Below are 18,045 nucleotides of genomic sequence, written 5' to 3'. Positions count from 1 at the left end.
AAGGGAATAAATACCTTTGTTCCAATTATGCAAGCCAGTTTAAAGCTAGTTATATTCTAGGGAAAATTAGGCTATGTCCAAATAAGTTGTTCATAATATTTAAAAAAAAATCTATAACATTGATTTTAAAATACTATACTTATATAATACAATCTTTACCATACTTATAAAAAATCATGGTTTTATAGAGTGATAAACACTATATAAACTTTTTATAACAAATGATTCTTATTCACTTATAATTTCCACTATCATCTAATTAACAATGCGCACATAAACTTAGCCCTAAAGCTAAGTTAAGAAAGACTACTGAATATAGGAAAAGAATAGTGGAAGGGGAATTAAAAAGGGTCAACTTGATTTTCTAGTGTTTTCCACCTGATGTCCAACAGGTGCAGCTTTTACTGTAAGGCTCTTGCAACTCAGATGCATAAGAGGCAGTGTTCTCTCTCTCTCCTTTTTTGTAAACTTAAAATAGTATACATATTCCTAAGACTGCCACGAACTTCATCAATCTGACTGAAAAGCTGTCATGCTTATTACTATGCATTGTCTCAACAAACAAAATTACACAAATATGTATACAGACAGGCAACTGCTACCACTTATAGCACCTCTTTTGCTTGCCCGCGCACACACACACAGACACATGTTAAGTCTGATGTGTTTGGGAAATACTTGACCCTTTTTAGACGATTAGGATAACATTTTATTCCCTGAAGCAGAAGCAGGGCCTAATGAGGCACCGTAATGTTGTGCCAGGGCTAAGAGACATCCAGAACTGCGGGCAGGGTGTCTGAGAGAGAGCAGCTGGGCATGCAACATTCCTACATTGTTACAGCTGCCCAAACAGAAGAAAGTGATGTAAGTAGACCCCAAAAAGTTGGGGGTGACTCAATGACAACACCCATGGTCAAGCAGTAATTTACCAAGTATGTCTGCTCAAAATGCCAAAGTACAAACTTCAAGGGTTGTGGTCCTCTGCACTAAATACACTGATACCTTCCTAAAACTTTACCCACAAACCACAAGTTGCAGTATAACAAGTCCATCTTGAACTCTGATGGTGAAAGATTACAAGAAACTGTTTTAATAATTATTTGTATAGAGAGCTTTACTATTTATAATTCACTTGCACATTTAATTATTTCACTTCTCATTGTATTGTAATTATAATTTATAATTATTTTTTTAATTTTTTTTTTGAGACAGAGTCTCACTCTGTTGCACAGGCTAGAGTGCTGTGGCATCAGCCTAGCTCAGAGCAACCTCAAACTCCTGGGCTCAAGTAATCCTACTGCCTCAGCCTCCTGCGTAGCTGAGACTACAGGCATGCGCCACCATGCCCGGCTAGGTTTTTCTATATATGTTTTAGTTGTCCAGCTGATTTCTTTGCATTTTTTAGTAGAGACAGGATCTCTCTCTTGCTCAGGCTGGTCTGGAACACCTGAGCTCAAATGATCCTCGCGCCTCGGCCTCTCAGAATGCTAGGACTACAGGCGGGAGCCACTGCAAGTGGCCATAATTTATAATTATATCACATATTTTATCTTACTTGATAGTTACACTATCCCTGACAGATAAAATACAAGTAAATTATTATTCTCTATGTTATAAAGGTAGAACCTGAAGCTTTGAAGTGGTCTATCCACAAGACCTGAGTCTCCCTGTAGAGTATCAATTCATTATTTGGTTCTATGGCATGGATCCCCAAAAAAGCAGTATATAGTATGCTAAGGTTTAACATACACCCCTATGTACCTAGGAACTTACACTTAAAAATAATGAAACCTTTTGAAAAGGTTGAGAGCAAATCATATAAAATATAAAATTTAACGGGCTGGGCACAGTGGCTCACGCCTGTAATCCTAGCACTCTGGGAGGCCAAGGCAGGCGGATTACTCAAGGTTAGGAGTTCGAGACCAGCCTGAGCAAGAGCGAGACCCCGTCTCTACCATAAATAGAAAGAAATTAATTGGCCAACTAATATATATATAGAAAAAATTAGCCGGGCATGGTGGCACATGCCTGTAGTCCCAGCCACTTGGGAGGCTGAGGCAGTAGGATTGCTTGAGCCCAGGAGTTTGAGGTTGCTGTGAGCTAGGCTGACACCACGGCACTCACTCTAGCGTGGGCAACAAAGCAAGACTCTGTCTCAAAAAAATAAAATAAAATAAAATAAAAATTAAAGCTTGTCAGTTTTGTACAGACAATATAACAGCATGTTGTAACAATCCAAAAAGAACTTTTGCCAAAGAGCCTTACTATAATATAATGTTGTTCTCAGGAGTTATAAGACTGCCTGTGGCTGAAAGTATCAATTCCTCTGGGTACTTCAGCAATTACTCCCTATAGAATCAAAGTCAAATATAAATTATATACATATGCGCACATACACTGTACACACACACACACATATAAAATTTTGCCTACATGAAACACATTGCATCAAGGTTTCAAAGTACTTGGAGTCCTTTGTTCAAAAAATCCTTTTGCTGAGTCTCTATCATGTGCTAGGCACTCTTCTAAGTATCAGAATATATAAGTGATATCTGCCACGAAGTAATTAACAACATTTGGGTGTAATAGATAATCACAATTTAGTATCACACTTCCAGGAGAATTATACACAGTATTCAATAACATACAGCCAGGGCGAGAAACTTAGCCTACTGGATCTGGTTAGAATATTCCCTGATTTTAGTCCTGAATAACAACACACTAAGGACCAGTACTCCTCATGCAGAAGATGTCATTAAACTGCCAAACCCATGCAGGGACCAAGTTCTTAAATATGACTAGAGCACTGATTATGGAGAGAGAGAAAAAGATAAACAATTCAGCTGGAAAGAGGTAAATGAAATAATTATGGAAAACTCTATATGCCACATGAGCTAACATTTTTGAGCACTTGTTATGTGTCAGGAATTTTAAATGCTGTCATGCAGTATCTCTGAATCTTCAAAACTACTCTTTGAGTTAGGAATAATTATCTTGCAATTGATGGAGAGGGTAACTTCTCAATATTACAGGGGTTTAAAGTAACAGAGACAGAATTGGAATCCAGTCCAGATTAAATCCTTTGTGAGCTCATAACCCTCCACTTTGCTGCCTCTCTTAATGAAGACTGCTAGAGGGAGCCATTGAAAGGTTTTTAGACTAAGGACTGAAATGATCCGATTTGCTCTTTAGAAAGACTGTGCTGCAACTATGTGGAAGCTGGATAAAGTGGGTGAGTCTAGATGCAAAAAAAAAGGCTATCAAATATGTCTGCAGTAATCCAGGTGACAAATGATGAGAGCCTGAACTGTGGCAGTAAGAATGAAGGAGGCAGATTCAAAAGATTTTTGGGGACGAAAAATTATCAGTTCTTAGTGATTAAATGTTAAAGGTTGATGAGAGAGGAATCCAGAATCCTGGCTTGGGGAACTAGATGGGACATGATGTCATCTACCAAGAACAGAGAAGCAACAGGTTTCATTTGTTCAATATATATCTATATAGTGTCCCCCAAACAGAAAACACTTTCCTAAGGCCAAGAGTCAAGTCTGAAATTATAGTCCTGGTTGTTAGAGAATATTCTTAAGAGCAAATAGCAAACCATTAAACATAAGGCATATTTAAAATTAGGCATTACTATTAACAGACTTGGCTTACAGTCCGGTGAAAACATGTTGTGCTACTTTTTAATATTACTATTATATATGCAGGAAACAAATCAATAGAGGAAAGGCATCCCATAATTTTACGTGTTATTACATTTGACTTTGACAGCTCTTCAATCTCTTACACAACACACACAATACCCTGTAATTTGTTTTACTTGTCTGTCTCCCTGCAAGTTTATAGGAAAAAAAAGTATGTTTTATTACTCAGACTATAATACATATTTGGGTTTTTTTTCATCCCACTATCATTGCCATGATTTGCTAAGAACTTAGTTCAAAACCACCTACTTGACGTCCTATAAAATATGATCTACTTCACATTAGCTTATTTCAGTAACAATTCCTAGACCTTAGCCACACCTTTCACCCAAGGATGCTCTCTGCACATCTTAAGGCACAGCAATCCTATGCAAATGTGGCAAGTTATTACGATTCCCATTTTACTACACAATTAGGAAACTGGCCCAGGGGAAGTAGAGTAACTTGGAAATAATCACAAAGCCAGATGCCAAAAATAACAACTTTTACTCAATCCATGAGAAAATACTGCCCTCAGTTGAAATAACATGAAATTTAGTATTAGGAGGATGCAAAATAATGCTTTAGAGCCAAGTCTTATGACTTAATTTCTAAAAATGACTGACCACCAGAATTAAGAAAATTTGTAAGAACTTTCAAACAAAACATTTTTTCCCCTAATGCCTTATCCATCTAGGATGCCAAAGATTATTTAATAAATTACATCTGGCAAGAATGGCTTTTTTCCCAAAGCAATTATTATCTTACCCACGTAAAAGACAGCAATAGAAATCTGTTGGTATGGGGCAATAGGTAACTTTTTAACAAACCTAACTGCATAAAATCTAATACCTAGAAGCATATATTAGAATAGATCTGAAAATACTGCAAAAGCAAGGCTCTTATATTCTTTTCCTGAAAATATAAGCTCCACAGGCCCATCGGCAATATGCATGGATAATAAAAGTTTTAATGGTCAATATTCAGAATGAAAGTTTCCCAACACAATTCATCCTGTAGATTTCTAAATATGATGCCATTTGTTATAATTAAAGGCACTGTTTTATTTGGTCACAAAATAAAGGTCTTACATGATTTAGAAACAAAAAACACAACTCAAATTGTAAAAGCACTTTTATGATCATTCGATCATTCTTATATGTTCAAGTCAGAGCAAAATACCTTCCATTATTACACAGTATTTACAGTTTGCTTCCAGTTAGAACCAGTATGCTCAAGATTTTACCTTCAGAAGAATGATTATGTACTGAGAATAAGTAAGGGATACTAAAGATTATTAGTAAAACCCACTCATGGAACCCAGACTGCAAATTTTCACAAAAAACTTCATGTATCAATCATGAAACCATGGTTTTCCATTAATTAAAATTCAATCTAATTCTAATCACAGCCAAAAAACAAAAACAAAAAAGGCTTTCCAATGCACCAACATTTCTTATAGATCTGTATATCCTTTGCAGTAACACTTTATATAGAACTTCAGTCGTAAACCAAATGACACTCCAAATGATCTTATGAGTAGCATATCTTCTAAAGGTAGTAATCAAGTAGTGGGGGGAAAAAAAAAACTCCTGAAAAATACATTCAGTAAAGTAATACTGGTAAACCTAATACCTCTTATTCCTAGCACCAGAACAACTAGGGTCACTAAAATACACCGCACTTTACACACACACACTCCCACACATAACCTCAAGCTTTTGCCATTACCATAACAATAAGAACATAACAAGTTAACAGTCCTTCAACATTAAGAAGTGTCTTCACACAATTCACAATTGCAAAGCACCCAAGTGCCCATCAATTCATGAGTGGATTAATAAAATGTGGTATATGTATACCATGGAATACTACTCAGCTTTAAGAAACAATGGTGATATAGCACCTCTTGTATATTCCTGGATACAGCTGGAACCCATTCTACTAAGTGAAGTATCTCAAGAATGGAAAAACCAGCACCACATGTACTCACCAGCAAATTGGTATTAACGGATCAACACCTAAGTGGACACATAGAAGTCACATTTATCGGGTGTCGGGAGAAGGGGAGGGAGAAGGAGGGGATGGGTATATACAACCAAAACCAGTAAGATGTGCAACGAGTAAGATGTGCAACGTTTGGGGGATGGACATGCTTGAAGCTCTTACTCGAGGGGAGAGGGGGGCATGAGCAATATAAGTAACCTTAACACTTGTACCCCCATAATACGCTAAAAACAAAACAAAACAAAAAAAGAAGTGTCTTCAAAAGAACCTCACTACTAAAGGCTACTACTTATATGTATATTATATACATATTATATACATCTTGTATGTATACTATATACATAGTATCCACATCTTATATGTATACATGGTTTTTAACTGTATTTGAGTAATATATTCCACAAAGGTCCTAAAAGCAGCACCCATCAACTAGAAACTGCACTCTTCACCGCTTTCCTCATTTCTGTCCCATCACCCCAATGATGGGACAGGAGGGTTGTGGCTGTCATAAATCTACAGAGCGAAAAGCAAATAACTTTAAACTATGTACCGAAAAAATAAAACAAGTATATAAAATTCCCAAGCAGTATGTTTCTCCTTTTCCTTATGATGCAGGAGTTACTGGTGAAATAACTAAACTCTACATCTAGATTCTAGAAAATGCTGAAATTCTCCACCCCAACAGTCACAAGTTTTTAACATCAAAATTCACTCAACTTCTCACACGCCAAATGAATATCCACCGTGGGTATCTGAAACTAATCTCAAACACCAACAGAAAAAAAATAAATAAATACCCGAGTCTCCTAGACGTCCTACAATGCCCTACGCATCTTCAGGTAACCTAGAAGCAAAGCCACACAGCTGCCCTTGGCCTAGGCCGTCAGAAACCACTGAAAGGGAGGGGGGCGCAGTAACCACCAAGAGACCAGATTTTTTTCCAAGGCTACCGTTTCCAAGCAAAACAACCTCGGGCCCAAAGAGTCGGCTATGAAAATCGGAGACGCTTTAATTCCGAGAGGAAAGAGGTGGGGTGACCCATAAAATCCCGAGAGAAAGAGGTGCGGAGGAAACTAAGTATCCCATGCATCTTTCAGACCCACAAAACAACAACAAACCGTAGAGTCTGAGGCACCAGACGGAGTCCCCGGGGCTGAGACAGTTCGGCAGACTCACCCCGCGGGTAGCGGATAAATCACCCGATGGTGGAAAGGGAAGGGGGTGCTGAGAGAACAAGCCACTGGATGGGGGAGACAAAGCCTCCGGGGTAATCAAGGACCAAAGAGAAAACAGAGAGGATACACATGAGAAAGACAATGGAAGAAAGACTGAGGCAGGAATCCGGCGGCTGGGCTGTGGCAGGTCACTGGACTACCGACAGGAGAGGGGCACAACAAAGGGGCATGGGAGGACAGCGGAGGGGCGGAGATGGAACGGGGACGCGGGGCGCGACGGGTCGGACAAAGCGCCTAAGGCGGCGAAACAAAGGGCCGGGGGTAGAGAGTCGCGGGGGGCAGCGGGGAAAGACAAAGCGCCTGGGGCCGCGGACACCGGCGGGGCTCGGAGGCGACGACGGCCGCGAGGAACAAAGCTGTGCGGAGCCCCGCGGCGCGGCCCGCGGGCGGCGGCGCGGGAGGCGCGCGGCAGGCACTGCGCCCGCGGGCCCCGCGCGCCCGGCCGCACTCTCGCCCGCACCCGCCGGCCTCGCCGCCGCCCGCCCTCACGCGCCGGAGCCCGAGCCGCGGCGGCGCGGAGCGGCAGCGCACGGCCACACGCCGCCGCCGCGCTCGGCGCACGCGACGCCGCCCCCACGGGCCCCGGACGCCAAGCGCGCCGCGGCCCCCGAGCCCGCCGCGGGCTGCCAGCCGCCCGCAACTTTCCCGATTCCCAGCGCTCCGATTCCCCGAGACTTACCCTGTCACAACAGGCGCCATCTTCCACAAACTCTCGCCAAAACTCCAACCCTCGCGAGATTCCCCCCGCCGCCTTCCCTGGTCCCTCTCCCCCGCCCCTTCCTTTTTTTCCTCACTCCTCGATTCCACCCAGCCCCCGCGCTGCTTTTCCCCTCGCAGCCGCCGCGAAGAGCCAGACGCCTCGCGCCGCCCGCGGTGTAGGCGAGCCTGCTCACTGCCTTCCCTGGAAACCTACCCAAGCGCTGGAGCATGCGCAGGCGGCGCCTCCGCGGGCGAGCCCACGGTGTGGTCCATGGGGAGCGCTCCGGTTATCCGGGTTTTGGGACGCGCCCTGAGGGACGTACGTGGAGACTGAGGAAAACCGGAGGGGATTACTACGGGGCCGCGGAATGGAGGCCAGGAGGCGGGCCGAGGGCACGGGAGGAGGGGTCCTGGGAAAATCTGCCGCGTTTCACAGGCCTAGATGAAACACCTCCTCAAATGGGTGTTTTCCAAGCGGCTTCCCGCTCACTCTGGGTTCCCAACTCTTTTCATTCATTCACAGCGTTCACTGGGCGCTTCCTTTATGCTAATCTCGGCGTTGGGTGCGGGAGCTACGGAAGTGCGTGGGGCTTGGACGAGCGACCTAGCAGGAGTTGTCTTCATTCCCTCGCCCCCCGCGCTAGTGAGGGGACCCTTCCAGAGCTCTGTAGACGGAAAGCTTTCGCAGCTGAGCTCTCGCTTAGCTTTCTATGTGGGTGCGAGATGAGGTCAGGCCTCCGGCAGGGACTCCCCTACTGTCCCCCTCGCATACACGCGCCAGGGCGCCGAATGGTTTCCTCCAGAAGCGCGAAGTGCCACGTCCTCCTACCCCCGACGCGGTGCAGGCAGCCGCCTGCCGCGTGAGCCTCCCTAGGACCGCGGGCAGCCGCCAGCCCGTGGGCGCGCAGGTGTGTGTGGGGACGGACTGCTGCACAGGGAACCCGGCCTCCCGTGGGCCTGGCACAGCCGGGGCACTGCTAGCTGCCCGGAACGCACCTCAGGCGGCGTAAGCCCGGAAGCACCCGAGTAAACGTGGCCCGTCTGGGCATTTAACAGCAAGGTGCAGGGTCCGAGCCCCGCCCCCTCCTCTCTACCTGCAGCCCCCCTTTTCCCCCCTCCCTTGCCCTTTCCTTTCCTAGAGATTCCCAGATTCGGCGCTGCCTCCCGTAGGGAGCCCCAAAACCCGGACAACTGGAATTCGCCGCCCGAAACCTGCTGAAGGCGCCGCAGGATCGGCGCGGCACGCGCGACCGGCACTGCGCATGTGCCCAGCGCGGGCCGCCAGTCTCACGCTACACCTCCTTCCCACCGCCTTCCACTACTCGGCTCAGACACAACACGGGCCGTGGGAAATTTCCTAAACCTCGCGAGAACGCGCCCTTGTTGCCTATGCTTTCGCCTCAAGTCTCGCGGAGCCCTGGCGGGACAGGTGTTTGTCTAGCGCAGCTCCGGGCGCTGTTCGTGCCGCGCGTGCCCGGGCGGCGGGCGGCGGGCGGCGGGCGGCGGGCGCGGGCGGCGGGCGGGGTGGGAAGGGAGCGGCTCGCCGCGGAGGCGGGGCGGTGGGCGCGTGGCTGGGAGCGCTGGGCGGAGGGCGGCGGGGGAGGAGATCGTCGTCTTGCACAAACGCACACGCCCGGTGACGCTCGGTGGAAGAAAGCGGGTGGGGAGCCTCTAAAAGAAGGGGAAGCCAAGACTTAAGAAACTGCTCCAGGTTGGGAGGGCAAGAGGTCAGGCTGTAGGGCAGGAGAAGCCCCGGGCAGACTCCTGGGGAGATTTCCTGTCGGCCACGAGCCTGGTACTTTCCTAAAATGTGTTAGACGCTGCGCCCCCCGCCTCCGGCAGCTGACAGACAGCCCCCAGTGTCGGCTTTGAGTCATGCCTCTGAGTCACCTCGTCTGGCCACCGCTTCAGTTGCTTTAAAACAAGTTTTGATTCCCTTAGCCACTCTCCTCTAGCAGTTGGTTTTCTTTCTGATCTACCCTCTGGCCTTGTGAGTTGCGTAGAAGAAAAAAAACATGCTGCTCTGCACTCTCGCACTGTGGCCTTGTAAAGATTCTGCCTCCTATTCAAGGACACGATTTTTAAATTTCTTTTCTCCAACCTCTTCCCAGCCTTTTGAAGTAATCCCTTTTTTCAGTTTCTGTTCTTTTTTTTTTCCTCCCACGATATGACTTAAAATATTGCTTTTGCTTTCCTTCACTTTTCCGTGTTTTTGTTGAAATATCCCATTTTAGGTATTGTTTTGTCAGGTGTTTTAGTGACTACTTTTTAAATGCATCCCTTATTTTTGGATTGTTTATCTGTGCGATGAGTTCCTGGTCACATTCTTCTGTCAGCTGTGTTTCAGATTGTCCCTGGTGTGGTTTCTATACCAGCCTAGCCCAGCATAGAAACTGGTGTCTTGCTGACATCATAGACCCACAAATGTAGACTTGGATTGAATTTTTATATTTGCAGGACAACGAGTCCTCTACTCGAAGGAAATCCAAGTTTTGAATTGTTTTCAAGGTTTTTAGGGGTGTGCATATGTGTGTGTTTGCCTATTCCTTTGATTATATTTTTCATACAGAAAAAAGTGTAAGAACGTTGAATATAATATCTCAATGCAAGTCTGGTTTGGAACAGGAAGGCTTAGGAAGAGGACAATGTCCTTGGAACCTTAATCTCAAGAAAGCATTTCAGTCATGGTCTAGTTCTGGCCACTGATCTCATTTGGAACCATGGCCTTCTTAGAGTCCCAGGTCCTTGGAAAGCCCTGGTAACCACAAATGTAATTACAACTCCTCATTTTCACCCTAAAAATGCTTTGCCTGTAGCCTTTCCCCATCTCAGTAAGGGGCAACTCCATTCTTCCATTTACTTAAGCCAAGAACCTTGGAGTCACTCTTACCTGCTTTCTCTCTCATACTCAGGATCCAATCAGAAAATCGTGCTGGCTCTACCTTCAAAATATACCACATTCCAAATATTTCACATGTCTTTGGCTACCCACCCAGTCTAACTCATCTCATTTCCCACCTGGTTTAAGGAAGTCCCCTAATCTCTCCTCCCTTCTTCCATCCTTGCCTTTCCTCAATCTGTTCTCAATGGAGCATTCTGAGTAACCCACTAGAACTCTCCAATGGTTTTCTCATTTCACTATAAGGACCTACACAATTTGGCTTGCTGCCAACTCCCTGCTGCCACCACCATCACCTCTCTGCCTTCAACTCCTCTTCCCCTCACTCACTGAGCTCTGACCAGCTTCCTTCCTTGCTGTTCTGAGACACACCAAGACACCCTTTGCTCTTTCTACTACCTAGAATGCTCTCAACTTCAGGCCTTTGTTGTTTCCACTACCTGAAATACTCTTCCCTTAAGGCATCTTCTGGCTCATTCCCTCACTCCTTCCAGGTCTTTGCTCAAATATCACCTCCTCAATGAGGGCTTCCCTGACTATACTTCACAAGAGTGACTCCCATATTCTTTATCTCCCTTTCTGCTTAATTTTATAACTTGTCATACTTGTATACTGTGTTTACTATCTGCTTCCTCCCATGATAAATGTAATCTTAATGAGGGCAGGGACTTTTGTCTGTTTTGTTCATTATTCAAGCCTTAGCCACTAGAATGATGCCTGGTGCATTGTAAGTATGTGTAGGATGAATGTAGAATGTCTTCCACTTTAGGACATGGCAGAAATGATTCTGAAAACTCACTAAGCCTTCTAGGGTTCAAAACAATATTGGGGTTAGACCAGCAGTGAGAACCCCAGGACCTGCCTGCCTGGGGAGGAGAAAAAAAGCCTATAGAAAAATCACCTGTGTTGGCTTTCTGCAAAAAAACAATCCTTTCCTCTCGGTTAGACCCGTATATGAGGCTACACTTAGAGTTTCCTTTACTCTCCATTCTAGACCCTGAGGAAGGAAAACACTAAAGAAACATATTTCCACTTGCGGTTGTGTGGCTGAAAAAAATAAAAAAAATAAAAATAAAGAAATATATTTTCATGGGTTGCAAGTGGAAGTGAAAATGGATGTAATCTTTATGGAAGCCATTTTTGGCAAAATTGATTACTACCTGTTAATCCTACAGTTCCATTTGTAGAAGTTTATCCTATAGATATACTCACATATGTGAAATTACCTATAATTTCCAGCATCATCCATGGTAAAAAATACTGGTAACAACCTAAATGTCAAGGGATGTCTTATTTTTTAAAAATCATGATATATTCATAGAATGGAATAGTATGCATCTGTTAATAAGCAGAGGCTGCTTTTTATGTACTTATATGGAAGGATCGAACACTTTAAAAAACAGTGTAAAACAGTAACAGATAAATATATACTTATTTGTATGTGTCTAAAATGGCTCTGGAAGGACACACTAGATACTGCGATGGTGGTGCCTTCCTGTAAAAGCCCAAACAGTTGGAGGACACAGGTGAAGAGGGGGCTTCTCTCACAGTATGCTATCTTGGACCCTTTCAGTTTTGTGCCATGTGCATGTATTGCCTGCTCAATGTAAAACATAAAAAATGTGGAGGGTGGGGAAGAAATGGAATAAATGTGGAAGAAGACAAAAAAAATTGACCAAATAAAATTCTTTCTTCCACTTTAGTAGAATTAGTTTCTACTAAAAGTTATGTACATGATCTACGATCTCAATAGAATTAAAACAACAGAACTAATGCATAGTCTATTCAAGCAGCATGTTTAGAGTACCTACCCGTACTGCAGTTCAGGCATTATCTTAGGTGTTTTACAAAGATGCATAATGCAAAGAACACAACTTCATGGGACTCCCTGGCTAACGGAGTACACAGAGCAGTTGCAGTGTAATTCTGTGCTAGAATAGAGACATGAGTTTAACTGCATGGCAGTATAGTGGAAGAGGTGCCCGACTCTTTCCTGATGGGCCCAGGAAGCCTTTACAGAGATGTCTTTTGAGCTGACTCTTACTGCAGTGGGAGTTCAAAAGAACATAAGAGGAGGAGGAAGCATGACAAGCACAGGAAACAGCATGCTTAGGGTGCAAGGTGTGAAAGAGCATCTCATATTCAGGGGAACTCCAGATGGGGGGTTGGTGCAAGGTAATAAGAAGGACCTGGTAGAACCAGGGTCCTCAAAAGTTAGTGGGCATCAAAGTCACCTGGGTCCCACTCCCTAAGATGCTAAATGAGTAAATCTGGGCTGAAGCCAAGGAACAGGCATTCAAAGCAGGCTGGGCAGAGATTCTGATGCAAACTGCTCATGAACCAAGCTTGGAGAATCTTTATTATAAATTGGGTATGACCTCTCTCTCTGGGAGTTTCTTATCAAAAGGAGTAATAGCAAGTAGTTTCTTTTTTTAAATCAATTAATAAAATATGTAAATAGTAAAAGGGATGAGTTTGGGAGTCCCTTAGTGTGTATCCAATGGGCATGTGAAGTGACTTGTGAGGGGTCATTACAGCTTGCTATGGTGGTTTAAACACAGTGACACATTTCAACATTATTAGCTATGTGATCTTAGACAAATTATTTAACCTGTTGGTACCTCAGTTTCTTTACATGTAAAATAGAAATAATAGCTTAATTCATAGGGTTGTCATGAGAATTCAAAGTGTTACAATGTTTAAAGTGCATAGAACAATGCTATAACATAATTGTTATAGTATTGTTAGTTTTTATCATTATTATTCAACAAATCCGTAACTTGCATTCACCTCATTAAAATTCTTGCAAAATATGTCCTGAATACTTCAAAAATCAATTCAGGGGTCCTCACACTTTTTAAACAGGGGGCCAGTTCACTGTCCCTCTGACCATCGGAGGGCCATTGGAGAGTGTGGTGCACATCCCACACATGCGCACTGTGGGCCCGGGACCAGTCGGCTGCTAAGCAGGACAGGCAGCGTCGGCAAAAACACCCAGCAGGCCAGATAAATGTCCTCAGCGGGTCATATGTGGCCTGCAGGCCGTAGTTTGCAGACCCCTGATCAATGTTAAAATGGCCAAATATGGTTATGATTTTGTCTAGATTGATGTTAATTCAGTTCTTTATCATATCCCCCTCAGAAATGACAATATCATTATTATTATTTAATTTACAAGAGGTTAACATGTGCAAAAAGTTTGGGAAACCTGCTGTAAGTGGCTGATGAAGACACAAAGCAGGGTTTCATGTGATCAGATTGTACAGGGGCCAACCTTACTGTTAACTCCCATTAGAAATTAGGAGCAAATTACTCCACAGACGTTTCTCAGCTCGTGGTTTTTTATCCATTTTTATGCCTCCTGAGTATTCTTAACATTATCCCTATCATTTTCTACTATGTGTTAATCAAGGTTAGTAAAATGTACAAGAGACTGAAAGAGTGCCAAGAAGGGTTTCATTAGACTGTGCAATTCTATAAGGAAAATAAGCTCTAACCTCAGGATTAAAAGAAATAAGGAGAACACCAAAAATGAATCACAGAGTGAGCTTCAGGAGAACTTAAGAAACAAAAATAAATACTCATGCTTTTCTTTCCAATTGTGTTTAATTTTTCACAGGATTCTTTGGCCCTGGCAATTTGATTTTTTTGCAATCCTGGGTTAAGTTTTTCTTGCTAACATGTGCAACAGTTCAGGAAGGTAAGGCAAGAAAATGAACAGGCCATTTAGTGATGTGGAACGTGAATGGAATCAAATGCACATTTGGTGAGAAGAATGTGTACACATCTAATGATTTGTCAGAAATTTTTGTAGCTAATGTAATTGAAAGAAAATGTTTCCATGTGTGATTGATATATTTTGTTCTTTTTATAACATGAATGAGTTAAAGCCTGTTAACACTTTCTATACAAGAAATAACACCACAATATGAATCATGAAATTCCAGTTATCTGTTTATAAGGAAGTATACTTAAATTTTGATTTCCTAAACTTCCCCCCTTGTCATGTAGCATATATTACATTGAGTTTTGGTTCTGTCTTAAGCCAATGGTAGACATTCATAGTTTTAAAAAAAACAGCTGGGGTATGAATGAAAGAGCATTGAACTAGCTCCACTATGGAGGCCTAAGGCCTCCACCACTGACCAGCTAATCAACTTTGAGCAGGTTCCTTTTTCCTCATCTGCAAATGGGGAATATGAAATCTATCACATAGGGTTATTTTAAGATTGATTGAAATATTCCATTAAATAACTGGGTATACAGTAGGCACTCAGTAAATGTTACTACCCTTAGGAAATTCTCCTATCCATACTCATGTTCAATTTTTTTCTTATCAGATGGACTAATACCACCTGCCTTAGAGGTTTAGTGCATAGATCAAATTAAATAATTATGTAGATAATCAAATTGAAAGAATTATCTTAAAGTCATGGTATTTAATATCAATTGGCCTATTTATTTTTAAAAATTTGACTGTGGTTATATAGCAAATCAATAGAGCAAAAAAAGATCCCTGCATTCTCTCCTTTGGCTTGTGCTACTATTAACCTTGTACACACATGGCCTTTATCACATTTTCAAAGAAAGCCTACCAGAAAGGTTTCACTCTTTGCATCTGTATTGTTTTGTGTCATAGATAGTGTAATGATAAGCATCAACTTGTAGGTATGACCTTTGTGGCTAGCACCCTTGTCCAAAATAGACTAAGGAATAAGAAGATCAATTTTTAGATCCTGTCTTCTCAAGCACGGACAAATACTGGGATATCAAACAATTCCCGTCTTGTGAAATATCTAACTCTATCAAAGATAGCCAACTAATTGAAAATCTCCTCGAACATTATAATCAAATGGTACATTGTTTCATTTAATGATTGCTGTTGTCATTATATCAATATTTTTATTTTAATTAATTTTAAAAAGTTTAATTGTCATTATGTCAACACATTGGAATTTTTAAAAATCCTGTGGAATTAATGCAAGAAAATAAGTCTCTAGGATAATTTCTAATTAAACTATTCATGAATATTGAGTACAGACTTAGTTTACTACAATGAAAAGTTTCATCTCAATCTAATAATGCTGTATTTTATTTCTAAAATGCATTTGAGAAACTCTCTGTTTATGGCTGGGCACGGTGGCTCATGCCTGTAATCCTAGCACTCTGGGAGGCCAAGGCAGGTGGATCACTCAAGGTCAGGAGTTCAAAACCAGCCTGAGCAAAAGCAAGACCCCGTCTCTACTAAAAATAGAAAGAAATTAATTGGCCAACTAAAAATATATATACAAAAAAAAATTAGCTGGGCATGGTGGCTCACGCCCGTAATCCCAGCACTCTGGGAAGCCAAGGCAGGAGGATCACTGAAGATCAGGAGTTCGAAACCGGCCTGAGCAAGAGCAAGACCCTGTCTCTACTAAAAATAGAAAGAAATTAATTGGCCAACTAAAAACTACATAGAAAAAATTAGTCAGGCATGGTGGGGCATGCCTGTAGTCCCAGCTACCTGGGAGGCTGAGGCAGGAGGATTGCTTGAGCCCAGGAGTTGAGGTTGCTGTGAGCTAGGCTGATGCCACGGCACTCTAGCCTGGGCAACAGAGTGAGACTCTGTCTCAAAAGAAAAAAAAAGAAAAAGAAAAAAGGCTGGTCCGATGGTACAAGGTTATCAGAACTTTATTAACATTAGTGTCACAGAAGTTGTTATGCAACTCTCCACCGCTAAATTTGACTGACTTATAAAAGTAAAAATAAAAATATAAAGGAATCTTTAAAGACTCCATGTTAGGTATTATAACCTAGTATAATCGGTATTATCCTATATGTAGTTTTTGCTACTTATATGATTATTATAATGAGCATCCTGTGGAGGTAAAATACACTAAAGGTGTTATTAATATTCCACTAATGGAAAAAACATTTCTCAAGATCTTAACTACAAATAGCCTTCCATCTTAATACTTTGGAAAAATTTGGAAATTTATGCATGCCTTTTTTTCTTCCAGCTTTCCAAACACATGGCCTGCATTCTACCCTCAGAATTACTCTTGACTTCAGTGAGTTATAAACTATCGAGTGGGAGAAACATTTGGCTCCTACTTTTCTCACGTCTAAAGTTCTCTAGAAATGTTCTTATGATTTTCATCAAGCATTTTTACCTACCTAGCATCATATTTTCCTTCACCAGCAGACACTAACTATTTTATTTTTAACTAGCACAGCTATATCTGTATTTGCATGGTACTTTCCAAGTTTCTGAAATAAGCAACAAATCATAGAATATAGGCCCCCTAAAAAGGACTTAAGAACTGAAAGATAACTTCTGAAACACAAATTACATATATATTTAGTTTTGTGCAATACAGGGTTTTCAAAAGGTTCTATGCCAGTCTATTAGGAAACAGGTTTTTAGTTAAAGGGATGTTGTGATATATAATCTGCAAAGTGACAGTATGATTGAGTCTACATTGGCCCAAGCCCTCTCCCAGACATCAGTCATCTCAGTTGATCATCAGGACAATGCCGAGGGTAGGTACTTTTTATTTCTGTTCTTATGTTAATACATGAGCTTCAGAGGATATGGATTGCACATACTCCTAGAAGTGAGATTTATGATTATCATTGAGTTTTTTATTTTTTTGGCTACAGAAATTTAAATTATTGGCCAGGCGTGGTGTACTCTGGGAGGCCCAGGCGGACAGATCCTTTGAGGTCAGGAGTTCAAGACTAGCCTGAGCAAGAGTGAGACCCCGTCTCTACTAAAAAAAAGAAAAAGAAATTAGCTGGACAACTAAAGATATATATATAAAAAAAGTAGCTGGGCATGGTGGCGCATGCCTATAGTCCCAACTACTTGGGAGGCTGAGGCAGAAGGATTACTTGAGCCCAGGAGTTTGAGGTTGCTGTGAGCGAGGCTGACGCCACAGCACTCTAGCTCAGGCAACAGAGTGAGACTCTGTCTCAAAAAAAAAAAAAAAAAAAAAAAGAAATTAAATTTTTTTTTATTATTATAAACTAGTAGAGGATATTTTGTGTCAAGTACTCAGAGTATCAGATTATAATTCTAATAAATTATTAAAAATTATTTATAAAAGTATAAATGATAAGGAATGCAAAAAGATTTATTTTTAAATAGCTGACATTTAATTTTTTAAAAATCATATGAATGAGTAACAGTGAGTTGCTAAGGATGGGTAACCAAGACAAGAGGAAGACCTAATATCCATTTGGATTTTCTGCCACATCTTATTATTTTAAAAAATAATTCACCAAATAAAAGAAAACTATAGACCAATACTTCTTACAAATATAGACACAAAAATCCTCCACAGAATACTAGCAAAGATCCAAACAGCTAGGAATAGAAGGGAACTTCCTCAACCTGATAAAGGGCATCTGTAGAAAACCCACAGCTAATGTGATAGGAAGAAGACAAGGATTTACATTCTCATCACTTCTACTCAACATTGTACTGAAGGTTCTAGACAGGAAAATAGGCAAGAAAATGAAATAAAAAAAAATG

The 18,045-nt window shown here is 42.0% G+C and overlaps 1 protein-coding gene across 7 annotated transcripts in view; it reads right to left on the bottom strand.

Moving 5' to 3' along the window:
- Positions 1-18,045, bottom strand: part of RBPJ (recombination signal binding protein for immunoglobulin kappa J region) — a 223,378-nt gene that overhangs the window by 88,451 nt on the left and 116,882 nt on the right. Inside the window, exon 1 of one of the 7 annotated variants that reach the window (XM_076001154.1) lies at positions 7,842-8,017. The exons of 2 other annotated variants lie outside the window; for them this stretch is intronic. In XM_076001154.1, the coding sequence (XP_075857269.1) occupies positions 7,842-7,900 (59 nt within the window). In that variant the 5' untranslated portion in view covers positions 7,901-8,017. Of the gene's footprint in view, positions 1-4,028; positions 4,557-7,607; positions 7,711-7,841; positions 8,018-18,045 lie in introns of those variants that run through there. 4 more of the 7 variants (XM_076001152.1, XM_012754620.3, XM_012754621.2 and 1 more) reach the window with 4 other exon arrangements.

This window comes from Microcebus murinus, chromosome 3 (assembly GCF_040939455.1).
Source record: "Microcebus murinus isolate Inina chromosome 3, M.murinus_Inina_mat1.0, whole genome shotgun sequence".
In the NCBI taxonomy this organism is placed as follows: domain Eukaryota; kingdom Metazoa; phylum Chordata; class Mammalia; order Primates; family Cheirogaleidae; genus Microcebus; species Microcebus murinus.
The sequence above is the reverse complement of the archived record's forward strand: the minus strand, read 5'-3'. Positions and strand labels throughout refer to the sequence as shown.